Source organism: Takifugu flavidus, chromosome 4 (assembly GCF_003711565.1).
Source record: "Takifugu flavidus isolate HTHZ2018 chromosome 4, ASM371156v2, whole genome shotgun sequence".
Classification (NCBI taxonomy): domain Eukaryota; kingdom Metazoa; phylum Chordata; class Actinopteri; order Tetraodontiformes; family Tetraodontidae; genus Takifugu; species Takifugu flavidus.
The window spans coordinates 8,764,118-8,790,861 of NC_079523.1; the positions used below are offsets into that span (position 1 = coordinate 8,764,118).

General features: G+C 50.5%; 1 protein-coding gene across 3 annotated transcripts in view; it reads left to right on the forward strand.

Annotated features, from left to right (window-relative positions):
• The first annotated feature begins 819 nt into the window (after positions 1 to 819).
• cacna2d2a (calcium channel, voltage-dependent, alpha 2/delta subunit 2a) overlaps positions 820 to 26,744 on the forward strand; it is an 80,696-nt gene continuing 54,771 nt past the window's right edge. For all 3 annotated transcript variants that reach the window (XM_057031373.1, XM_057031374.1, XM_057031375.1), the window contains exons 1-3: positions 820 to 1,274; positions 3,466 to 3,547; positions 18,205 to 18,321. In XM_057031373.1, the coding sequence (XP_056887353.1) occupies positions 1,159 to 1,274; positions 3,466 to 3,547; positions 18,205 to 18,321 (315 nt within the window). In that variant the 5' untranslated portion in view covers positions 820 to 1,158. The remainder of the gene's footprint in view (positions 1,275 to 3,465; positions 3,548 to 18,204; positions 18,322 to 26,744) is intronic.

The following is a 26,744-nucleotide window of genomic DNA, read 5'->3' on the forward strand; positions in this document are numbered from 1 at the left end:
GCGCGCACGCACGGGTGACGGGGGGGAGGTATCCAACCCTTCATGCTGAATTGGATTTACCCCGAAGTCTCAGCGCTCTGCTTCTTATTTGGATTTGACGTGAACATCTGACTCGTGTACAGATAATCATTGCCATCTCATTATCATTCTGTTTCCTGGCTCACGAAATGGCGCAAGGCAGCATGGAACAGACATTTCCCCCCGGAATAAGGTTATTATTTCTCCTTGGCTTTGTTTAAACGCTTATTGACGCACAGAAACACACTTCAGAGTGGCGTCGCGCAGGATTATATCCAGATTTTTACACTGACATATTCCGCTTCTAATTACCCGACATAAAGCCCCGAATTCTGCTTATAATCCGCCGTATTAGCGGCTGGAACGTGGACGCGAGGAGAAAGAGGAGGAGGTGGCCTGATGCGCGCCCCCGCCTGACGCCCAGGAACGGGCGCAGCGAACGGTGGAAGGGCCGCCTGTGCCAGCGGCTCCTTCCAGTGCCAATGACAAGACTGCATAAATACAGGATGTCAGCTCCCATTACCTTCAAAATAAAACTAACCTCGTAACGCAAACCTTCAAACCAATGTTCGGAGGGTGTAAAGCGCCCCGAAGATCACCCTTTAGTGTTTCTGATTCTAATATTTGTTGCAAAATAGATTCTTCTGACTCTGAATGTTTCGTGAAAGACCTGCAACCCCGATGAAGCATTTCAGAAAGACCAAGCACGCCCGCACACGCACCAATTAGGGCCGACGGCGGTCGGTGGTTTTATTTTGAAAGTCCGGATGGGCGCGCTCGACTCCCGCTGCGGACAGCATGACTCCGTGCGCTGGTTACATGGGGGAGAGTGGGAGAGCAGAGAAGCAAATGTGCGCGGCGGCGGCGAAGAGGGAGGGAGGACAGCAGCGAGTGCGCACACAGGCAGCGGCAGACAGGCGCGTCAGCGACACAGCATCTTCATCACCCTGATCCACATCTCCTCAGCTGCCAGACCTCTCCCCCCTCTGCCCACTGAACCGTCCGGCAGCCTCCGTCGAGCATCACCTCCCACCACTCACTTTTCCTCTGGAACTCGGTTATTCTTAGCTCGGCCACGGGAGAAATAGTCCTTCCGGTCCTTCTCTTATTTACCCCAGTTTCTTGAATATTTAATGGAAAATGGCGATCTGCGCGCAGCCGTGCGGGCTTTTCTGCCTCCTCGCAGTCCAAACTGTACTTCTCATACTGGTCTCTTCGCCGATCGACGGGACCCACCTCTTCCCACAGCACTACACGTAAGTACCCTTAGCTGTCGGGGCATAACCCCGGTAAGGGTGCGCGGATCGGGGACAGGTGGCCCCGCAGAGGGACGCTGCGTTTTTAACGGCACTCTTCTAACGCGCATGTTGATGTTTCGGCAGTGGTGGCCGCTGGTATTTACTCTCCACAACCTCCTTGAATGTGTCATGGCCAGATTCGGGATACAAATAGGGCAGCCGAGTAATAATTCACCAGCCATCCAAATAACGATGGCGCGTTATTACGCTCGCGTGTGGTTGAAGATGCCGTTTACGCGTGATGGATGCAGGGAGGCCGGACTCCGGAGTCCCGCACGGCCGGATGAGCTAGCGTTTGAAACTGGACGCCTCTGGTTTGGACATAATTTCAGGTGAAAGTTTCAGGTGTGTTCGCGCCGATCCAGCCCGGATCCACGTGTTGTCATTCTGTTCCGGGTCAAATCGAGCTGTTGCGGGCAAAAGACGAAGCCGCCAGATCAGGCTGGAGTATTTTCGAGGTATTTAAAGCGACTTTCATAGATCTTTGTCAGCAAGCATGCGCTCAGTGAGTGTTTGGAGCCGTCCAGGTGCTGTTTGCGCGCTGCCCCCACAGCTTGTTTACAGAGGAAATGACTCTTTTTAAGCTGTTTTCCTTGACTTCAGCCACTGAATTAAAGTTCGTGTCACTGTGTCTCTTACTGTTAAAGCTGTTAAAGAGATACATTTAAATACTGTTAAATGTGACAACCCTAAAAGCATTTCCATTGCTGGTTGTTTGGTATTTATGTAAAATTTGCTGTGTAAGTTGTGTTTTCATGGTTCTTCTCTGAGGGGCGTGGAGGAGACCTGACCAACGGTGTGCTAAATATAGTTTTATTAGCTTCAATGATACCTGAAATGTGGGCAGGTATGTAAAAAAAACAACCTTTTTCTCTTCTTTAATTTAAAATGAATCCATCACAAAGCTGTACCTTTTTAAGGAGATTTCTGCATGACCTTCAGGTGAGTGTCAGGCGTCCTGTGCCGCCACTGTGGTTTATTAAATTTATTGTGTGTGTTTGAAGCCATGATGGTTCACACAGCTATTGGTTTATCCATGTGGGCTTCAGCCAATTAGCCAATTGATATTATCATCGTAAAAGAAACATGATTATCAAGTTTAGGTGACGAATGAGATAGAATCACAAAGTGTAACTGAGCCAATTGTATTTAGCTTGATGCTGCCGTCCTACAGGAGCCTGCGAGTGTGTTAGCTGTACGTGTGTGTGACTGTAGACTAATGAAGTTGCATAAGGAGTGTGTGAGGCCTGCGGCGGAGGTATTGTCCTTCAGTGTTAGTATCAAGGCCTCCTCCTCTCCTCTTCTCTCACTCCACCCTCGCCTTCATATCACACGGAGGTGACCTTTTTTGTAGCCTCTCCCCGCTCCGTGCAGCCCGGTTTCCCCCCCCCCCCACACTTGATTTCCCCTGATCTCGTCCCTGCAAACGCCGCCGGTGCGTGCCGCCGCCGCCGCCCTCCCGATGTGCCCCGGCTTTGTGATCACGGGTCGCCACAGCCGGGCAGATCCGAGCTGTTTAATAAATCTGTCTTCTGAGAAAATCTGACATTTTAAGATGACATTTGCCTCCATCATCATATTAGAAGACAAATAACGGCTGTGCGGGGCTGCTGATGCCACTGATTAGCCGTCTGCTGGCTGCTTAAAGGAAAAAAGATGGTGCGTGACAGAGTTTGCTCGGCTGACGTGTAACAGATTTTACGTCGGCCTTGACTGGTTTTGAAGTTATCTAGTGAAAACATCGACCCGTCGAGTCATTTGCTGCCGGCCGGGATACGTGATGATCCTGTAATTCCAGACTTGGCTTCAGCAAATAGTAGATCAGCTCCTGCTTAGCGTGCGTTTCTGTCAGACTGGGGCAGTTTTACCGCAGCAGAGACGGTCACACCAGCCGACGGGCCTGTCAGGGTCAGCCTGCGCTTCCTGATGGGGAAGCAGCTGACGACTGAACCAGAATCCGGGGTACTTCCAGGTAGCGGCCCAGATAGAGTCTGTCAGCTTGACGCGGGTGAGAGAGACGCGGAGATGTGGGGGATTCTTTCTGTCAAGGTCTCTTACAAACGCGCTCCGTCACACGCGAGCCTCGGAGGTGCGTTGGGGCGATAACGTCGAGTGAGGCAGGCTGAACGTGTCTAATTTTATTTTTCAGGATGATGCACTGGGCCGGCCGCATTGAGAAGGAGCTGGATAAGGTTCTGCAGCACGTCACCGGCACTCAGCAGATGAGATCGGTAAGTTGACGTCAGCGTTGTGCACGCCGCGCCATGCTCGCCTGCATTATTGATCAGCCGGGTTTCACTGGTCGGGGTTACACAACTCGGTGTGTGTGAGTTTTATACTTGGTGCACACTGAGCACCAAAATACACTCTGAACAAGGTGAGGATGTTTTTGGGATGTGAGGACCTGTTGGATTGTCCTCATGACTTGAAAGGGGTGTTTGAGGTTAGACGGGTTAAAGGTCAGGAGGGGTGGTTAAAGTAGGGAGCTGGGCACTAGAATGTCTATTAAAGTCCTCACAGCAATAGAAGAACCAGGGTGAGTTTATGTGTGAGACAGCATTTAAAGTGAAAACCAAAACACCCCACTTTTTCCTGTTTTCTGCGTTAGCATCATTGTTAGCGTCGTTGCTGAGCAGACGCTCCATCTGGGCGCGATTGACACCATTTCACCGCGTCTGCCACGTGTTCCCGGCGCTCCCGGGGATTCGCAATTCATCCCGAGCTAAATGCTTTACTATTACAGCATGATGGAGCGTGAGTCATGCGGCCGCCGTGCCGCCCGCCGCAGCATTAATAACGGTGGCGATCGCCATCACTGTCAACACAGCGGCGACGCTGATGGATCCCAGCGAGAGAGAAGTGACTTGTGCCGGCTTAAAGGTTATTTACCATTAGGGAATACCGGGCAGACGTGCGCAATACGCTCACTCTGTGTAAATCAAAGCGCAGAGATCATTTTTAGCCTTTTGTAGGTGGGGCGAGTGTCTCCCTCGAGCTCAGCAGGCCTTCGGTTTGTGGATTTTAAGTAATTGCTCACCGCAGGCTGAACAACGCGGCGCCGTCCCCTCCGCGTCCCGCGCCGGGCGCCCACACAGCTTTGTGTGCATATGTGCGCCGGGCTGACCGTGCGCTCACAGCGGGCGGCAGAGAACATTCATCACGTCCCCAAACAGAAGTCGTCATCGAGTGTGCTAAATGGCCCAGCGTGTCTGGAAAAGCCATTTTCTAAATGGATGCCTCTCTCTGTACGTGCGTCTGATCAAATCTTCCCAGGGCTACGCCGTCTGGTAACAAGATTGCCTCCCCCTGCGCCCTCTTCCTCAACAAGTTCTTCTTCTCGGGGGCCGAAATAATAAAAAAAAAGTATGCAGGGTGTGTAAATTGTTTTTTAAGTTTGCGCCGTGTGGAGAGAAGAGTGGAAGGCGAAGAAACGCTGTTTTTCCCGACAAATGCGCTAATGGGGAGTCGGAGGGGAAATATGTGAATGTGTTATGGATTGACCGGGAGCAGCCCGTCCTGTCCTGTTTATTATCAAGTCAATTCGCTCTCCATGCTGTGCAGCTTAGTCCCGGCACAGCGAGAAGGTCCTGGGTTCGACTCCCGCCTGGATCTGAATTGGGTGTCTTCCTGCCCAGTGACCACTGGGATGGACACCATGGGGGGTCTGGAGGGGGAGAAAAGAGACTACCACCATTTTCTGGGCTTTCTGTCCTACCAGGGAGACGTTTGACCTGGAGTCCTGCTGTCCTCGTCAAAGCGGTTTTCTGCCTGGTAGGACAGAAAACCCGGCTGGATTACGGCCCTTGAGGACCGGGTCTGGACGGCTCCGGTTTAAATGATGGTTGGTCGATGGATCCTGGGGGGATAAGATGTGTGCACGGCGACGCGGTCCCAAAAAACCGGTTTGATAAGTGCACCTGACGAGCCTCCGCACTCTCCGATTAAAGATGGATCGTATTTATTGAGCTTTATTTCCCTGAAATGACTCACGACTGGAAGGAGGTTTGGAAGCTTTCCTTGCTTTTATTGTATTTATTAAGAGCGAGATCACAGATTAGCGAGATGGTGGAGAGAGTTTGATTAGTTCTGGCCTTTTCCTTCCATCTCGTTTTTAAATATTTGAACTATTTTGACAAAGTTATCTGACCTTTAAAGGCCAGATCGCCTCACACAAAACAAATGAGGAAACGCGGTTGGATGCTGCGAACGAGCGGCTTTACTTAACATTAGCGGAGTGAAGGCAGTTGAACCCCCCCCACCCCCCCCCATCCCATTAAGGAACGTCTCCATGAGCTGGTGGAACTTTGTCAATTTCAACTCTCAGACACGGTTAGATTAGTCTAATCAGACACCAATGACATAAATAATTCAGCATAGGAGACGTGACTGACGTCGCTGACTTGATTACGGCGAGGAAGCGCCTGCCTCTATCTGCCCCCGTCTGCCCCCATCTGCCCCCTCTCCACCTGCCTCCTGCTACTCTTGATTACTGGAAACCTGAGAGCGATGCGGATCAATAGGCCTGCATCTGAGAGCAGGCCGGGAAAATGAAAGGCTGCAGGTCTCATCCAGTTTTCATGAGCCTCAGTTTTAGTTCCCTTAAAGGCGTCAGAGTCTTTAAGACTCTCATCCTGCGTTGGCTCCTCGTTAGCTGCAATTAATGCTCCCCTTTAATGATGTGATGCACCGCTGTTGGACTCCAGTTGCCTTAAACAGTTGCCGACGCAGCCGGTCCTCGCTGGTCCTGCCAGGCTGGTCCTGCCAGGCTGGTCCTGCCAGGCTGGTCCTGCCAGACTGGTCCTGCCAGACTGGTCCTGCCAGGCTGGTCCTGCCAGGCTGGTCCTGCCTGGCTGGTCCTGCCTGGCTGGTCGGTTCTGAACGGTTCTGCTGGATTTAGTCACTGCTGACTGCAGACATTTCCAATAATCTACATCAAATTCTGAGCTCTATAGACAACATTCCTCTTGCTGCACACACACACACACACACACACACACACACACACACACACACCACACACACACACACACACACACACACTCGAGCTGATGTCAGCTTCAGATCCTCCCCCAGTTCTAATGTGCTGATCCATCAGTGGACGATGATCACAGCCATTTGTTTCTCTATTTAATAGCCGCTCGTCCGTGGAGGGTTTACAGGAAGACTCCGCTCTCCCTCCCCCCACCAGGAGCAGCCACTCCTTTTAAGGAGTGCTAAAGCGCGTTTTCCCGCCCCCCCCACCTCTCCATCATCTCCCACTCGCCACCATTATCTCCCTCCATGTGACCTTTTTGGCTGTTTCTGCAGGATGGGAAGTTTACAGGACGCCTCAAGTTTGGTGTCTGGTTTTAAATTTCCCACAGGTCCTCGTGCATGCATGGATACACACCCCTGTTTGCTCACGCTGAAGTCTTTAATTAAATATGCATGAGGGCTCCGGGAGTGCTATATTTATTTCATCAGGGTCCCCAAAACAGACCCCGAACCCGATGATGATCCATCCGTCTCCAAAGTAATTTGCTGTCGTCCATTAGAGAAGCATAATTTGTGTAACTGTTGCTTCTTGAGTTCATAGAAAACACACACATTCAAGCCAACACTGCCTTTATGTGTGTGTATGTGGTGGGGTGGGGGGTAAAAGAAGGCCTTGCACTTCCTTAAAAGAAGACAATATAGCATTATGTGTCAAAATAGGATTAGAGCCCTGCTGGAGCTCAGTCCTGTCAGAGGGAGATGCTTTATTTTGCCTACGCTGCAAATCTTTTCTCCTCCATCTTGGTATTATTTGCTGTGTGTGTGTGTGTGTGTGTGTGTGTGTGGGTGTGTGTGTGTGTGTGTGGGTGTGTGCCTGCTCGTGATGCTTGCATAATTTTTTCCCCCCCAGTCTCCTGTTTGATGTTCCTGAGAGGGCATTACCTGTCTTTGGAACTATATGTGCCTGACAGAGGGAAAAAGAATTATGGGAACAGTTCCCTGAGTGTTTGCGTGGTAATGTGGAGTGGCACGATGCCCTAGAAAATTCCAGGTGTGAAGTGCTTTATTCATTCCACTGCAGAGGGAGTGCTGGCCTGCCTGCGAAGCGGTGTTTTTTTTTTTTTTCCCGGGTAGAGAGGTGGGGTGTGTCGGAGATCTCCCAGGCTTTGTCCTCCCGTTCTTCTCTTCCTCCTCCACCTGTGATTGATTGGTCACACTTCTCAATAACTTTAATTGGCTTGCCTCAGCGGTGGGTGGCTCTCAACAGGCTCCTTCGTTTTCCACCAGGGCGGCGGCTCTCTACTGCCACCTGACTGCAGGCGTCGGGACTGCAGCGTCAACGCTCACCTTAACTGCCCATTTTTCCAGAGGAAAAAAAAAAAATCTGGAATCTTCCTGAATCCAGCCGCCAGCTGCGCTCTCCTGCTGGGAAAACGTTCCTCTTAAAGGTCAACAAGCAGGCCACAAAACACACTCAACCATTTAATAAAACAAGCAGCCAATTGCACACATTTAATGTAAATGTTGAACCCGTGTGTGTGTTCCTAGTAAAATTAAGATACCGATCAGTAGTTTATTGACTCGCGTTGACATGGAAATACAGAAAAGCGCATTTATCCTGAAGCTGGTCTGAGAGGATGACGCTTACATAAGCTCATCGATGGTATTTTTGGAAACGGCGCTCGGCTGATCTCTCCCGGTAAACTCCACTTTGTCATATACGTTTTAGCCGTTGCACATTTGGTCCCTGCAGAGGACGGAAATCAATCAGACAACATGTTCCCGAGCTAAAAATAGCCCCCTTGACCGCGGTTGTTCCGTCAGCATTCCCTCCACCTCGCTGCCGTATAGCGGCGGCGTCTGTTTTACATAGGCATTGTGGGTAAGCCGGCAGTCTGTTTTGCTCACAGGCAGCTTAGCCTCCATTGTGGCGTGGACGCGGATGGCGTGTGAGTGAGTGTTTGCGGATGCTCTGGAGTTAAATCCAGAAGAGTACAAAGGATTTAAGACTCTCTGACACACTAAAGTTGAGCCTTCACCGCCGGTTTGATGCGTTGCAGCGTGCGATAGGAGCGGAGCGTTTGAACCGGCCCTGGCGTCTCCTCGTGTGTGTGTGTGTGTGTGTGTGTGTGTGTGTGTGTGTGTGTGTGTGTGTGGTGTGTGTGTGTGTTGTGTGTGTGTGTGTGTGTGTGTGTTGTGTGTGTGTGTGTGTGTGTGTGTGTGTGTGTGTGTGTGTGTGTGTGCGTAATAAGCACGTGTGCAGGCCAGTGCGCGCGTGGCCTGTGTTTCGTGTGAACTCTGGACCAGCAGCTCATTTCACACACACGCAGACATCAAAGGGGGTTTGAATTAACCCCGCGTGTGGAGGGGGGGGGGGACATTCGCAATTTCCCATTTCTGCAGCACCAAACTCGCGCGGCCCGCTTCGTGCCGAAGTGAACAGATGGAGCGGTGCCACGCGCCCAATCACCACCCTCCAGAGGAGATAAAACTTCAAACGGTGGCGGCGAGGTGAAGGTGTGGAGCGTCCCTGTCATGGGGGGGGGGCGCCAGGGCAGGACGCGGGTTTTTACCCACAAAAGCGGGTCAGTTGTGCGTCTCCATCAGAGTGTTCATCACAGGACGCCACTTTCGCCTTGATTACACACACACACACACACACACACACACGGTGCAGTGAGGTCACACATCAAAGCACATGGAACTCATTTCCATGGCTGGAATCGTGTCCCCTCCCCCCCTTCATCCCAGGAAAGTGGCGTTCGATTGGTCGGCCTGGACGCCGCTCCGCTCCCTTTTGTCTCCAAACGCTCATTTTCGCGTTTTCTCGGCAGCTAATTTAATTTTATGTTGTATTTATCGATCTGACCAGGCTCAATTTCCCGCCGGCGTGATTCAACGGCGACGATCACGCAGACGAAGGGGAGAGCGATGGAAATGGCGGCGAAGAGCGCGGCGGCGTCCATTTGCGTGGGTGATTGCGATGAGCTGTGCGCTGATTAGAACCTCGTGCGATGGCGGCCGGGTCCTCTGGTCGGCGGAGGCGAAGCATCACGTTGTGTATTTTTGGCGTCCCCATCAAACGCCTTTTCAGGTGACCGCCGTCTCTTTAGACGTTGCCGGGTAACCACGCACGAGTGACCTTTTTGGAGGACCGTTTCCCTCTGAAAATGTGCCAGAATCCAGTTTTTTAGAGCACCCAGGGCCACTCTTCATTTATTAGAGGAGCTAATCGGACCCCTCTCATTAGCCCCCCGTTAGCACCAGTCGTTACTGGGACGCAGCAGACAGGCAGAGGGGTCGGGCCTGTCCCACCACAGCAAGACACCCATCGAATTAGCTTCCTGGAACCGGATTTGGGCCACTTTCACGTCTGGTGAGAGACGTCTCACATTTAGAGCTCCTAAATATTTGGGAGCTTCGAAATCCAACAGCAGCGCTGTAGCAAAACGTGTGTTTGGTTTGCTGTCAGAGGCGAAGCGTGCACGGAAAAGTCCTGCGTGTGACAGCTGCCGGCTCCAGTGGGCGGACACGTCACAGCCAGAACTGGGCCCAGTGCGTTTTTACACACTCGCTGCCATGAAAACAGCGGCTAGCGGCCCGCCGCCGCCGTGCGCTCGGCCCCCTGAGCAGCCTGAACGGGGCTAATTTCAGCTTCAGTTCTGACTTGAAACGGCTGTTGACAGATGGAGATAAACGGCCAAAGCTTTGACGGCGCTGTTGTTAATGTTTCCACGGGGCTCCAGGTGGGCGCCTCCCTCAACAGGTTGTGTTCACAGCCCATATGGACCCGTCACATGTTTGGGCTGTAAACACAACCCGTGTTCAACTTTTCCTCTTTTCTTTTTGCATCTCCTCCCTTGCCAACAGTCTCCTAATCTCACTTGGGGGGGGGGGGGGCACTGACTTAGCCCTCACGTGAGTTGCTCTGTAAACACAGGGCGAGGAGGCTAACATCAGCCACATGCTAACATCAGCCACGCTCGCTGGTGTCTGGAGTCCTGCAGGAAGCAATTACGGGCTCCCCGGCTTAATCTCAGAACGATTTCTGGAGTCGTTTATTTCTGTCAATAACGGATCATTTTCTAATGGATCATTGGGTGGTTTTAGTCAGGGACCCGTCCCACAGTCCTCAGACACAGACCAACATCTCTGCTCCTGATGAAAGCTGGCTGTAAATTTCCCTCCTGAATTATTCATCTGCACTCAGCTGAACGGGTGTGTGTGTGTGTGTGTGTGTGTGTGTGTGTGTGTGTGTGTGTGTGTGTGTGTGTGTGGTGTGTGTGTGTGTTGTGTGTGTGTGTGTGATACAGATGATGTTACTGTTCTACAAAGAGGTGGTGTTTGGGGGACATAGGTCTGTTTACTTTGGATGGGATTTACATCGTGGTGCGTTCACTGACACTCTGGAGCCGGGCGAGGCTCCTCGGACTCATCAACGGTCCTACGTTTTATTTTAACGCGGGTCTATGCATGCCTGTGTTTTCTTTTTCCTCCTCTTTACATGTATTTGGTTTAGATTTCCTTCGTTATAGTCGTCAAAATTGAGAGTAGAATGTGATTCATGCACCTAAGTGTCGTTCTTTTCTCTTAAATGCAACTAAAATCAAAGCTAATACGCTGCTTTATCTTCATTTTTAGGGAAAAATAGGTGTTTTTGTGGCTCCAGGTGAAGGTTATTTGAAGCGAGAGGAGTCACAAAGGGCTCTTTTCACAGTAAAGGCTGCAACTCCTTGATTTAAAGTGTCAGTAACAACAATATTCTCAGATGCTGCAGCAGCTTCCAGCCTGTCTGTGCTCACATCCTATAATCCAGCAAACATTATTATTATTGTTGTTATTATTAAAGAAAATGAGGGCGGCTCTTGATTAAGATGTCTTAAATGAAGCCGTGTTTCCAGTAGAGACGAGTTTAGCCGTGAAACGTGTGATCAGACTTCCTGAAGAATGAGGCCGGATTAAGAGGAGTGTTTGGAACTTCGCAGACGTTTAAATGTAAATTTGCAGACGTAGATCAGAGCCAAATGAGCGCCGACCATGAAGCGGCGCATTAGCGCAGCCAAGTATAAAAATACATCTAAATGATGATCAGAACCCCCACTGAGCTGCTCCCTTCTGCTCTGCTGACCAGTTCATAGAGGAGTGATGATGCTCTGCAGAGTAATCCCATAATAACCATCGTATCTACACTTAAAGCAATTAAACAATGAACTCTCGCTAATTACACATTTGCAGCAGTGTCAGCAATAATATACATTTGGTGTGTGTGTGTGTGTGTGTGTGTGTGTGTGTGTGTGTGTGTGTGTGTGTGTGTGTGTGTGTGTGTGTGTGTGTGTGCGTGTGTGCGCGTGTGCGTGCGTATTACCTATTATATATATATTACCTATTATATATATATTACCTATTATACACACACACACACACACACACACACACACACACACACACACACACACACACACACACACACACGTGTCATCTCCTGCATTGATCTGTGTTTCCACGGTGCCTCTGATCGCTGCTCCCACACACACTTCAGAGGACAAATCCGTGTCCTCCGGGAGTGTTTTGGACTCTCGGGGTCGCTGAGCGTCCACGAGTCTTCAAACGCCACAGAGCCTAATGAACGACTTTGGGACGCGACGGATTGGATCCGGCTGGGATCGGGAATTGTGATTGACGGAAGTGTCCCCATCCGGTGCGGTGAGACGCTGCGTGTGCGTTCTGTCCTCTTGTCCCTCCGCTTTTGTCCAAATGATGATTATTGAGCCGGGCCAAAGTTCTCTTTCCCGCATTAGATTCAGGGAACTTTGGCATTCCGAGGCTCCGTCCCCGCTGGAGCGGAGCAGCATGAATCAGGATCTGCTGGACAGAAGGAAGTTAGCGCTCATTTCCACGATGACATCATCACGCCGTCCTCCGATGCTAAATGGCGTCTTTTGTTTCACGAGATCTCCGCCGTTCCCTCGCCATCCCTCTCTGTCAGGATCCCCTTCTCGGCGCCCCCTCCCCCCTCCCCCCCAGGTTGGTCTTTGTTACCGGTCATTAAGTGGGAGGTTTCCATGGCAACAGCAGGTTTGGCAGGGATGTTCAACATGGAGGACGGTTTCCTCTCCCTCTCTGGCGGACCTGTTGGCGAGTGACGCCGCTCCGCCCGCGGCCGCCAGTCAACACTGGCGAGGTCGCGCCCCCTCCCTCGTTCCCTCTGTCCCTTATCTCTGGTGTAGCTGTCTCTTCTCAGACAAGTGACCCCATGGGGGGGGGGGGGGTCTGAGTGTAATTAGGCTAAGCTCTGCGTGTAATGACTTAGCACGGAGCCGCTTTAATAGCACACAGCCGCCATCAGACGGCGGCGGCTGGAGGAGGAAGCGCCTCCGCCATCGGTGGGGGGGTGTGTGTGTGGGGGGGGGGGGGGGGGGGTGGGGGGGGCGGAGCCCGCAGGACGTGGTGCTTATCAAAAGGTGGGAGGGTTAAATATTCAGTCCGGGAGGTTTGGAACGTAATCTGCAGGGAGAGTTGAAATTGTCTCCCCCCCCAACCCAACCCCCCCCCCCTCCACCGCCTGTGGTGAGACGCAGATAAGTGGGTCAGAACAAAATGGCTGTCATAGTAACTGTCACTAGGTGTGAGCTCAGCCCCCAGATGGGAGAACAGGGACGGACAGAACGAGGAGGAGTCGGTTATTCAGAAGTCCAGAAGTCCAGGTCCAGGAGTCCAGGTCCAGGAGTCCAGGATTGGAAGTCCAGGTCCAGGAGTCCAGGATTGGAAGTCCAGGTCCAGGCCTGAGCAATGACCTGAAACCTGAGTGCAGTCGAATCGATAGTTGATCGACGGCGCAACAGAAACCCGTTTTTAGCCATAATTGCCGGTTTCAGAGTGGCGCCTCCATGTGCCCCCCCCCCCCCCCCCGGGGAGGCGCCGCCATGTGCCCCCCCCCAGGGGAGGCGCCACCGTGCCGGCTGTTTTCCAAACCTGAGGAGCTGCAGTTGTTCCCAGCGTCTCGTCCCGTCTCCCCTCATAGTTCTGAATCTCCCGATGAGGACGCGTTCGCCTCGTCTCCATGGCTGCGCCGGCGGCGAGCCTGATGGACGGGTGCCGGGCTCCCTCCGTGGTGTGGAAGGAGCGCGTCAATTAGGGGAACGAGGAGGACACGGATGAGACGCCACAAGGAGCGGAGCCCCCCCCCCCCCCAACACAGAAACAAGCAGACGGCAAAAAGTTCCTCTGAGAGGGAAGCGGGGAGGAAATGGGCACGAAGGGGTGTTTGTGGGGCAGAACCGAGACGCGGTGAGGAAATTAAAAATAAAGGAGGATGGTGAGACTGGAGGGGGATGGGGGGGTGTCTGGGGGGGGGGGGGAGTTCTGGACGGTGGGGAAAAACCCAATTCACCACCGGCAGCAAGTTAATAAAAAGGCTGCAGTTTATCTCTGTCTAAAAGACAAATAGTGTTAGGAAAGAGGGTGTGTGTGGGTGTGGGTGTGTGTGTGTGTGTGTGTGTGGGTGTGTGTGTGTGTGTCTGTGGGGGGGGGGCACATCTCTGCTTCTGCTTCTGCTCCTGTTTGCCTGTTGGCCGGCGCCATGCCACGAAGGTGATCCAACCGCTGAGTCGCGGGCGCTCTGACGGCAGGTTGGGAGGGGCCGGGCCTCTCGGGGCGTTCGCTAACACGCTCCGCTGCGGCGCTGCTTGCTTTCCCCGGTACCGACCTGTTTATATCACCGCTTGACAATCCCTCTGATAGTGTTAGCAATGCCAAACCGCTGCGCCCCCCCTTCATGTCATGTTTTTGTTTGTTCCTCTCTTTAATCTCAAACACTCCCGAAGGGTGTGTGTGTGTGTGTGTGTGTGTGTGTGTGTGTGTGTGTGTGTGTGTGTGTGTGTAAATATTTAGCCCGATCTTTTGTTTCCTGTGACGAGCACCCCGATAGCTTCCTAGCTTGCATTGTGCGGGAAGCCTCATATCCTGTTGCGGTGGCCTAGCATCCGTAAATATAGGGGGAACCAGACAGTTAGATCTTGGATATCAACTTCCAAAGTTTTAGAGCGCCTGAAGGCGTCGTGGTTGCTGTGTATAAAATATTTAGAACCTTTCTTTCCATGGGAAGCTAAGCTAGCACCGCTGTATTTTTAATTGCCATAATGCTGCTAAGGTGACCACTACTGCCCAGTAGCTAGCTAGCACCGTTACTATCTATATATCGTTAGGTTTGGCTCATTCCCTGTGCCAGCAGGGTCCCTACCTCTGCAACGTGCCGTGTCAATATCTTCTCACTCCTCGTCAAATAATTATGCTAACCCTTCCTATAGCAACGTTTGTCGTCTCAGTTTTCCGACAGGGTTCTTTGACGAGCGTGCTGTGCTGTGCTGTGATGTGTGACTCTATTGTTGTTGTGTGGGTGAGTTAGCCTCGGATGCATCATCAAGCATTGGGCTAATCCTGCAGGACCCGCATGAATAGCATCGCCGTTGCTTCACGCGGAAACGTTCAAACTGGGAAGTTCAGTCTTCCGTCCTGCGACAAAAGCAGCAGCTTTATTCCAGTTAACATTGTTGACCTCCCACTTTAGCACCAACGCATCGCTTTAATTTCCGTGACATTATTCAGTAGGTTGTGTGTGCTGCTGTGTGTGCTGCTGTTGAGCTGCTTTGGGATCTTATGATGGCTGACGCGCATGTGTTGGAAGCCAAGAGGAGGGAGAGAACGGCGAGATGACGACGTCCACATCACATCAGCTCACATCACTAATAATTAACACGGAGCAAAACAGACATTTTTGTAAAGGGTATTTCCTTCCACGGTTGCTAATTTTTTAGAAAATGAGCAGTTGCCGCTAATTTTAACGTAATTTTAACATGATGGACTCGCAGATGTCGAGTTCCTCTTGTTGTCTCTGGCTCCTTTGGGACAAGAAAAGCTTCACAGTTCCAGTTTTCTTCTTCTGGAGACCTTAAATTTTGAGAATCCTCTGCCTGCTCCTCCCTCATCTCGTGCTGAACTCTTCAGAAGTTCGGTCTGGGAAGTTGGGACCCACTAATATTTCTTAATGACGCCACATCCGTCTCTGTCAGACTTCACGCCGCGGCTGCCAGACACGGCCTATCGCTGCGAGATAAGCGCCCCCGTCTCACAGACAATAACATCAGTGCTAGCAGAGAGCGCCAGCGCTCCCAGCAAACACATAAATAAGCTTTTATAGAAGATGGCAGATCCAGACAGAGGTCTTTGGCCTCACCGGTTTGACTTTGAGCGACGGCGTTAATGACAGACCAACATCGAGATCATAAACGACAGGGCTGAGCTTTGCTAGCGTGCCGGCGTTCTTTCCGTCGCCGCTAAAGCCGAACGCAGTGGATTTCTCCGAAGTGAGGAGCCGCGTGAGTCCGATTAGCACGTTTTAACAGTAATTTTCTGCTGCGCGGCCGCCCTCTGCCTCCCCATCTGTGTGTTTACGCTGGCGTTCGGAGCCTGGCGCCCAGAGAGGCGCTAACGGCGCCTGGTGACGGCAGCCCGAGCGCGACATCTGAAGGGACGTTAGGCGGGTGTGAGAGCGCGTGTTAGCAAGAGCGTCACTCGGCGTGCGCTCGGCAACGCCGACACTCAGAGGAAGCATATTGGCGACGATTGGCAGAGGCACTCAACGGTGCGGAGCCACCGCTCCTCATTTCCTGTGTGGCGACGAGGCTAAATCTGTCGGTGCATCACAGCCGCGCAGCTAACAGATGAAACACAATGCGTTTCAAAGACATCAAAGCCTTTCCAAGCTTTTCCTTTTTTCCACTGGAGTCCTATAGGTTCTGCGTGTTTCATGTGCGTAAGCGCCTTCTGACTCTCGCCCTCCTGCTATTTTTGGTTCCTAAGTACCTACAAGTGGTTGCTTTGGCGCTGCGCATATGATTATCAGTCAAACCGCCCGCCGTGGCGCCGGGCTGTTTTCCTCCTGTCGCTGCCCCATTACCTTTGAGCGAGTCAAGCTCCAGCGCCTTCAAACGTCGTTTCGGACGGGCTGATGTGGCGAGGGCCCTTCAGCTACGACGGTCACTCATCTCCAGCCTCTCGCTAACGGGGCTAACCCAACATTAGCATGTGCTGTCAGTCCGCCCGCTGGCTGCTCCTCCTCCCCGGGCTGCGGCTCCATCTGGCCGACGGCACGACTCTGTCTTCTCTCGGAGCAGACGGCGGCCTCACCTGCATGTTTCACGCCTTATTATGGGCTACCTGTCAGAGAGATGAACACCCCATTGTGTTGGCTGCCTTTGTCCTTCCTGTTGTCCCGTCCTGTTCTTCTGTCTGCTGCTGTAAAAACATCTTATTTCCTCTTCAGAACATCCACAGTGCTGCTGCAAATGTGACAACACACGATATAAAATGCATAAAGTCCTTTGTAGCTGCGGAGGACAAACGGTCCGGGGGGAATTCTGGCGTCAAACCCTTTACGGGAAGTAAACAGCTGAAAAATAAATCTTTTCTCTGTCAAAACTTGTGATTCTAGAGGCAGAGTTCCTCTTAAGAGCTGAATATTTATTACATTTGAGGATTCAATGTGGATTCAGACAGCAAATAAAAAACAGAAATAAGGAAATTGTGTTTTTCTACCCCCAAAAAATCGCAAACCAAATAAACGTGTTGTTAAAGAAGCGGATGTTTCTTTGCTTTTTAGCGAAGTCTCTGCGGCTTTTGAGGAGGTTTTGCAATCTGGCAGCCGCCATGGAGGTTATGTTAGCGCCGAGCGATAGCGACCTCGCCTGATTGAGCGCTCAGATAGCGCCCGTCGCATTAGCGGCCGGTGTATCTCCGTCTGGGCTGCCTCACTTGTTTACCCGGTTAGCTTAACTTCACGTTAGAGGGAAATACAACATGTTAGGGGTGATAAATGCCGGGGGGGGGGGGGGGGGGTGTTTAGATGCCGCAGGTCGGAATTGGAAAGATAACAGAGGCAGACGGAGCCGATGAAACTCGGCGAGGAAATAACAAAGTTTGCTCTTCGGACTCGTTCTTTTCCCGTTTGAACAGCCTGCGTTTTCCAAAAGTGGCCGTTTGACCGAGGCACAAAAATATCCGTGATGGCGGAAGCAGAAATACGCAGGAAAATTCTTTAGCATAAATAAACTGACTCGGAAGAAAAAAGCAGCCTCCTGTGTACACGAAGGAGGAACCAGCCAGATGTGGCTTTTGAGCGGTTTGTTTTGCAGCTCTGTGAGGTGCCGACAGACCATCATAAATCTCCCAGAGAGGCCGACCCAACGGCGCCGCACTCCAGAGAATTAATATTGACTCAAAAACACATTTGACACGATTCTAAACCTGGGAAACGCGCCGCGGAGGAAAGTTCGGCCGCCACTTAAAAAATGGCGTCTGGCTGGTTCGTTCAGGCGCCGCGCCCCCGCCGGGACCAGGGGGCGACTCCGGGGTCGCGCCATCGTGTCCCGAGAACTCGCTGTTGTGCTCAGGACTTTGGACCCACCCCAAAAACAAAGATGCTCAGGATCTGGGACAGTTCCTTACTGAACATTATCTACTTCTATATATAACGTTTCAGTGTGTCCTGGTCCAGTTGATGGTACTGGGATCGCCACCTGACCCCCCCCACTCACACACACTTACACACACACACACACACACGCACATCCCTGACTGATTATATGATGTGATAAAGGGGCGTCACTGGGATGGAAATCGTCATTTTAATTAGCGTTATCGGATCGGAACCGTCGCGGGTGATCGTCCATCACCTGTTTTGGGGGGCTAAAATGATAGAAGGTGTTGCCCCACACAGGGTTAGGGTTGGGGGGGGGTTTAGTTAAAGTCAGTTGTCGGACTGCAGCTGGTTCTGCTAACGGTGCCGTAACGTCTGCTTCTGCTCCGCTGTGGCGCCTCTGATGGAGCCGATGTGTGATTCTGTCTTTTCTGCCCGCAGATTTATAACGAAAAGAAGAGTCAGTTCGAGATCAAGAGGAACAACCCCAAGGACCTGGTGGAGCGGGTCGCCCGGGACATCTCCAAGCTGCTCAACAACAAGCGGAAGGCTCTGGAGGTGAGACCACGCTAGCAAACACGCTAGCAAACACGCTAGCAAACACGTTAGCAAACACGTTAGCTTTTACGCAGTCAGGCGGTTGATCACTGAGGTGCCAACAGCTTTGATCCTCCGATTCTTTGATGACGGCTTTGATTTTCTGGTTCCTGCTTTGATCTTGGTCTCCCTGCACTTTTACAGCTTCTCTAATTTAAAAAAAAATATGTTGAAAATGATGGATATCAACTTTTCCCCCACAAGTTTGAACTAGAAAGGAGCGAACGACCTCGTTTTTTCGGCAATTTTTAAGCCAATTAAATTTTCTCAGAGATAAAAAAAAAAAATCGCCATCATTTTGTAGTTTTGATGGTTTTCCGCTTCATGTTGGCGGCGTCTGTTTTGGACGGTGGTCCGGCCGGTGACCAGGAAGACGGGCTTTTTCAGAGCTTCTCCTACCTTCTGATATCATTATTAGGACTCTTCGGCCCGGTAATCAGTTTGAAATGTGCTTTGCTCCACGTCTGGTATCTGAAGAGAAACAAAGGTCCAGATATACGAGACAGAGATGGGGGGAGGGCGCACCATCTGTTTTAGGTTTTTCTTGGAGGACGACAGAGAAGCTCTGAACAATCCTGGAAATAGACGGGAGCAGCATCAGAAATGGCGCCAGCACATCCACATTCTTCCGCCCCCTTTTGCACAGATTTGTGCACAAACAGCCGCCCATCTGGAATTCTGGGTCTTCGATCCGCCCGCACATGAGCAGAACCAGAGGGATCGATTGGTGAAAGTGCTGAGTCATGGTCTCCACCCCCGAGGACGGCGACGGGCAACAGGGAGACGGGCGACAGGGAGACGGGCGACGGGCGACGGGGAGACGGGGTCATTTGTTTATTTTATTGGTCAACCAGCCGGTTTGTACGAAGGAGCAGGCTGGAAAAATGAAAACGGGAATCTTAAAGCTGGATTCTGTTCCAGAGGAATTATCTGGACACGGGTTCAAAGTTTGAAGCAAATTCACGATTTCAAAACATTTTTCTCTTTTTCCCCCAAACAAAATTTACATCTAAAAATAGACTAAAACGGGATGAACGTCATCCATTCCCATCGAATTTGTCCAATTTGCTGGTAAAATTGTTCTGCGACATAAATTTATCCATTTATTTAATTTATCCCATTTTAATTTGCTTTTTAAAAAGCAAATTTGTTCGGTTTTTGTCATTTTGCCTGGTAAAAATGTAAAACTCCTCTTAAATTGTAAATTTCTTTCCAATGTTTCATGAACGCCTCTCAGCCACCGTACTCGAGTCCAGGGCCGTCAGTAGGCTTGTTTTTGATCAGGGGCCCTTTTGAAGTGCACGAGGGTGCGTCGAGGCAAACGTGTGCACGAGGGTCAAAGGTCACATCAACAACACCTGATGTCTCCTGTGGATGTTTAGGGGGTTAGAGGGTTTAGAATTAGCCTGACATCCATTGTGAACATTTGAGAATTAGACCCCACGCACGCACACACACACACACACACACACCACACACACACACACCACACACACACACACACAATTCCTTGTACATCTGTCTATCCATGTAGACACACACGCGTGTTTGTTTTCCTACCATTGTGGGTAAATACTGCATTCCCAAACCTTCACTATGGCAACTAAGTGTTCACCCTCACTTTCCGAAAATGATCCGACTTTTCAGTGAAATTTGTATTCTGGTCGTCACCGTGTAGCGAGCACAAGAACACACTTCCACCCACACCCCACCCTAACCTCCATGGGCCACACTGTCACCTCACATCCTGTCTGGCAGATTCTCTCTGGAGGGAGGAAATGAGAAAAAAGAGAAGGACTGGAATGAGAATGTCTCCCTGCGGCGTGGAAGTTTAAAAAAAAAAAAAAAAAAATCAAGAAAATGATGGAGAGAAATTCATAGATTTCAAAATGAGCAGCGGGAGTGAAGAAGAGAGGGAGCAGGAGGCATGTAAATGGTGGGGGAGAGGGAGAGTGTTCCAGGGTGGGGGGAGAAGGAATCAAATGTAAAAAGCAGAAGAGAAGCAGATGATAACGCTGGGAAAAAGGGGGGGGGGGGGGGTCCGAAAGACGGGATAATTACGTCATTACTGAACACAAGCCTCCACAAAAAGTAAATAACAAGTTTCTGTTTCTGTCAGCACGGGTTCGGATTGATTTCTTTCCCCCACTAAGACTAAAAATTCAAGGCTGTAGGCAGAACAAATTCATGTGGACTTATTATTCATACAGGGAGAAAAGTGAAAGCGGCGTGTTAATGCGGCGAGGAGATAAGGAGGTCTCAAGCCCGGCTCAGCGCGCTATTGACAGCATTTCATATTCCGGCCCATCTCTGCCCCCCGTAATGGTTATTTAGTCCCAAATATTCCCTGCCATACATTTAAAAACGCGCACGCGCCTCAGAAGAAATGACTTCTGCAGCCTATTTAAATACAGCTGGAGGTGATTCATTGTAATTCCTGTTTGTGTTGCTAATGAGAAAATACACAGCGACGCTAAATATTCAGTTACAGATATAAAGTGGGGACGGGAGGCTTTTTCCGCCGCGCGCCGGATTTAGCCGCTTTAGCCTTAATCCCCAAATTAGCAGCACATTTTAATCACTTAAATGGTGTTCTTTTACAGTTCAGAGAGGGGGGAAAAAGCACGCGGGGGCGCACGTTTGTTTGTTTGTTTACCTTCCCGGGCTCACTGCAGTAAACGGCAACAGTTGGAGCGGCGTCGACGCTCAAATGTCCCCGTTTGTATGTTAAACTAGCGCAGCTTTTCACACAGGAAGTAGCGTTTAGATCTGTTTGTTCATTCTGATTTCTTTAAAGCATAAATGCACTGTAAATGGACCCCCCCCCCCCCCCCCCCCAAAGTAGAGATGACATAAGCCGGCTTCTGTTTTGGTGAAAAGCCCCTGCCTGTTTATTTCCCGTCTCTCTTAACCCCCCCCCCCCCCTTCTCTCCTTTATTGCCTCCTTTCTGAAAACGATGGTACCACTGGGCCTATTGTGACGATGCTGCAATTAAGATTAATTAACAAAATAAACACGCCATCACGTGTGTGAAGAATGAGTGTTTTCAGATTCTAGTGTGTGTGTGTGCGTGTGCGTGTGTGTGTGTGTGTGTGTGTGCGCGCCTTTTAACCCAGAGTAGGACAAAAGAGGGGGAAAAAATGTCCCTCTGTGGATCCTGTCATGTGTTAAAATCCAAACGGGTGTGATATACCTCCCACGACTGCCCCCCCCCTCCCCCACTTGCTATTTGCAATGATCCAGATGTTCTGAGTCCACACAGACCCGTCAGAAATCAGCAAAGGAGCCTGAGAGGGAACAGAGTTGAGCCGGTTCTGGGATCCTTCCAGCTTGGGGAGGAACGATGAGGTCACAAAGAGAGACGGAGTTCCGGTCCCGTCAGTAGCCGCACGGCACAACTCCCATTGTCAAACCTCTTAAGTTCTGATTTCACAGAGCCGACTGGTGGAATGGAATGGGGGGGGGGGGGGGGGGGGGGACTGAGGTTGGTCTAATCCAATTACACAGATCCGAATAGTATCCCAGTACCACTCACCAGCTGCAGCACAGACGCCTGAGGGTGACCTGCTGATGGTGCACCAACGCTGGCTACTGCACGACCAAGGAGAGCACTGGGGTGGAGGGAAAATAAGAGCTGCTGGCTGTTCTTCAGATACAAATGCCGACCGATGTTCCCTGGATCCCAGTAAAATAAGTGCATGCTTAAATGGCGACACGCCCGAGTCTGACAAATAATGCAAATTCTTTGTAAATGACATGCGGAATTAGCTGCTCCTTTATATTTAAAGTCCCTCTCTAACGCAGACGTCCCTGAACAACTCTGGGTACATTAAGGCAGTGGTTCCCTAATGCGTAGAACTGCTCAGCTTTGGAAGGACTCGTCTGTTCTGTGTCAGGAGGTGTTTGTTTGATGATTCTTGACTGGGCCGTTGGAGCTGTCGGACCTCTGTCGGACCTTCATGCTCGACGGGACCACATCAGCGATGTGATATCAGAGCTTGTGTTGCTTGCTAATAACATCAAAGCAGGAGACAAACGTGGAAGAGCTGAAGCTTAGAAGGTGCTTTTAAACTGGGACCAGCAGACCTCCTCTGTATGAGGACGTCCCAGATGTGCACGAGGTGAGCAGCGGCGAAGGCTGAGGCTTGAGGCTCCTCCCACTGCAGCGGACCGTAACGCTCTTTATCCCGTCATGCTGTTTGATCTTGGAAAATGTCAAATTTCGGCGTCTTTGGTGATGGGTGCTCACCTGTGTGCACCAGTTTCCACAGATTTTATTAACCGTTAATGTCTCTTGGTCTCATCTGTGTCTCATCTTCTAATCTTGGTCCTGTCTTTGATGGACACGTGGACCCATTGGGGCCCTACCACAATAATCTGGACCAATGTTCTCAGTGGGGAATGAGTAAGAGTTTGTGTGAACAGAAGTTAAGTCGGGACCACCGTGAATGATGAGATGCCCTCTGACTTTGCAAGAGGTTGACGGTGATTGTGGGAGACTGGAGGAGAGTCGAGGCCGGACGCCGCGCACGGGTGGCTAAAGTGTGCTTGACAGAGTTAATCAATCCAGTTGCGTGCGTCTTCTTATCTTTGGGACCGCGGAAACTGAGATGACACCGGCCGGGCCGGGCAGGGGGAGGGACCGGCAGCTCCACGTCACCCGTCATCACGTTCCAGTCATGAATAATTCAGCCGGACAGACGTTTGATCCGGACGCCTGCTGAGAGGTTCAGGTGTTCGACTTGAAACCTGTTGACACTCGGTTGGCCCCTCAAGCGGGTGATGAAATGGTCGGCAAACTGGAGGAAGAATAAATCTAAATCTGTTAGCCTGTCGTCCGTTTTTGGTCAGACTAAAAAAAGAGGAGAAATTTATGAAAATGGGTTTTTCATGCAACATGACTTTACCTTGATTTGGATTAATTATGCAAGAGGTGACATTTGTTTAAATATTTCATGCCGTTCTAAACCCATTTGTCACTGAGTCAGGTGTCGTTGCCCTGGTGACCGTAAGAATGACCTCTTTTGAGTGCGCAGCTATCAGGTTTAGCTTCCTAGTGAGCGTCTGGCAAAAATAACCAGTTTAAGGCAGCTAAATTTGACTCTAGTTCTTTTAAAAGGAAACCAGCACGAAAGATTTGAGGGACAAGCCAATGACTGGACTGTAGCTTCCTGTTCTTGCAGCGTTAAAAAAGTAAAGGCTCCTCTCCTCTTGTGGAGTTTTCAGTTGTACTTTGGTTAATCTTGTTTTAAGAGACCATTTGAAAGACCCACCTGGAAGACTTTAAATACCACATTTGATGTGTGGGCGCATTTAAAAGCACTCCAGGACACCATAAAGCACATAATCAAATGTTCATGGTTAATATAGAGAGTAAAACTAAATCAGAAAATATGAGGGAATAAGCTATAAAGCTGTAAACATAATAGTCTATAATTTAAAAACAACAGTTCACTGATGGAATAGTAGAATGTCAAGTGGAAGGTGCTGTTTAAGAGTTTTTAAGTGGGATTTTAAATGGGAGAGAGAGAATGATTGTTCCAGAGCTGTGGGACAGAGCGACAGAAGGCTCGAGACCCCACAGTAGACGGGTTGGGAGGGGGTTCGGTGGGTTGGGAGGGGGTTCGGTGAGTTGGAGGGCAGAGGAGAAAAATGTGGATGTGAAGGAGAAAGATCGGGGCACGCGATTGTGAAGGGAATTACAATAAATGATGTAAACAGGGCATAGATGAGAATAGCAGCACTGTTGGCTTGGGGTGGGGGGGGGGGTGGAGCAGTCAATGATAGATTCAGTTTGAAAGGTTTGGCTAGCGTAGATTTAGAGCCGTTGAGAAGAACCTCAGTTTTGTTGCTACTCAGTTTGAGAAGGTTGGAGGAGAACCATTTTTTCTTTCGTGTAGGCAGATGGTCGTTTGGAGGGGAGGTAGAGCCGGGCGTCATCTGCATAATTGGTTGCCATACTTCTTAAAGATGTGATAATGATGGTAGATAATGAATAGGAGGGGGCCCGAGACAGAACCCTGGGGGACGCCGCTACTCACTGAAAAGGGCTGTGATTTGAAGTGCTTGAGCTGGACAAAGCTGAGTCCAGCCGGGGAGATGGGATCTAGATGGGATCTTTGGAAAAGTTGGAGGAAGCTTTGCTGAAGTCGTTAGCGTCTGCGGCAGCACTGTAGCTTCCGCCACAGCTGAGACAAAATTCCGAACTGAGCTGCGTTACACAGCAGCCGGATAAAGAACTTACCTTCAGTTCTTTACGTGGTGAGTTTCCTGTGTTGTGCATAAGATAAAATGACAGAGTAGATCATCTGGCAACCCCGACGCTGCCGTTTGTTCACCTCTCCGCGATAACGGCACATATTTTAATGCTGAAATCGAGTGTGACAGAAGTGTCAGGCGCTCCGAAATTCCCACAAGTCCCAGCAGCAGCAGCAGCTGGTGTGCACACAATGAATTCCAGCAGCAGCCAGTGATTACCATCCTCCTGTTGGCGTGAAGACTTGACAAATGACAAGCTTGTCTCTCATTTTCAGAGTGGGGGGGCAGGAACTTATGGGTAAATGGAGATCAACGTTCGTAATAGCCAGAGGGTGAATAAGTGCAGATGTTGGGTGTTTGCGAGCTGTTGTTCTTCAGCGTGGACAGCTACCATCATACAAGTAAGAAGCAGTTCCAGGCTCTCACCATTAACCTCCCCGCGGCGTGGCGGCGCCTTGTGCAACCTTCACTGTGGCGCGTGTTCATTTGGGGGGCTTAATGAATTACAAGGACTCGGTAATGAGTGTGTCTGAGCGGCGCTGTGGGGAGGTCAGATGGTTTGAATAACTAATGAGTCCAATCACCAGTTGGTACTTTAACACGAGCGAGACATTTTGTATGCGCTCCGACAGAACACATAGCTGCACATCACAACGGCGGCTCTCTCGGCGCCGCCGCCGCCACCGCCACCGCGAGGGCCTAACAAATTAATTTGGTTCCCCATTAGCTGTAGGCGGTTATAGCTTTCTGGTCCCATCAGGGAAGAAGATGTGAAGTAGGCCGAGTTCTACTTCTGGTAAAAATAGACAAGAAATCGTTCCAACTCAGTTTAGGGATGTTTTTCATGCAGCGTCCTCCAGTGATCATTTTGACATTCGCTCCTCGTTTGTCTTTAATACTCTGCATTACAATATAACTTTGCAAATGCCTGACCAAACAGCTAAATTCAGCTTTATTATTATACTGTATCTTACAGAATGATGATTGTTTTACGCCCCTAACTGTGACGCCGGGCCCTCTGCCCTAATGTCCTGTCATACTTTTACCCCTAAACCCCAACATTTTTGCTGTAAAAGGACATTCAGGCCTCACAATGTTAGCAATCTCCCAAAGTTTTAACCCCATTTCTGACACACACACACACACACACACACACACACACACACACACACACACACACACACTCATCCCCTGCTCCCCAATCCCCCAGCCCCCCCTGTCACTCAGATCTATGAACTTCCATTAGCAACCATCTGTTACGACCTGCAGCGGTTCCATTATATCACACACGCTCACGCAGATATGAACACACGCACCGACCTCGTGGCTTTGGATCCAGTCAGGTGTTTGACCTTCAGAGAGGTGGTCCTTGACCTTCGTCGCGGTGTCGCTCGTCTGTCCGGCCTGTGCGGCTCCAGCTGAAGGTCAGGGCTGAGGTGCTCCCACGCAGACGGGTTGTAGAATTTTGTCACATTATTTCCGTACCTGTTGCAACATCCCACCTGCATGTGGCATTCAGGGGCATGTCACCACCTCCTCCAGCACCAAACGCTCCTCCTGCCCCACTTAACTCTTTCAATACGCCAATGCTCCATAAAGAACTTTCAATGCACAGAAAGATCTAAATATATACAGTTCCTAGCAGGAAGTGTGCTGCTGGTGGCGGGATGGGGCTTTTATTCAGCACCTAATTGCCCAACTTCTTCTCGAGAGGTGACAAAAGCGCTGTCTGTGTTGCAGCAACTTGTTCACGTGACAGAAACATCTGCCTCTCCGTCATTTCCCCGTCAGCACCAGACAAATGAATAGAGAAGATCGCGTTGCGCTTTTATTCAGCCGCCTCTCTGTGATTCATAAAACACACATTTACAGCCTCCCATGTGCCACTTTTTTTTTTTTATGCGTCAGCGGAGAGCAAAGAGAAAGAGCGCTGCTTAAATCTGGCTCGGCTGCTCCAGAATGTAGGCGATATTGCTCTTTTGTTGTTTTTTTGGGGGGGGGGGGTTGTGTCCTGAACGTTCGAGGTTTTCTGAAAAATGCCTCCCTGATTAAAGGGGAATTAGCTAGACAAACACGCGCTGGTCAAATGGAAAATGGTGTTTTCTGCCGTGAAGTGGCGCAGCAG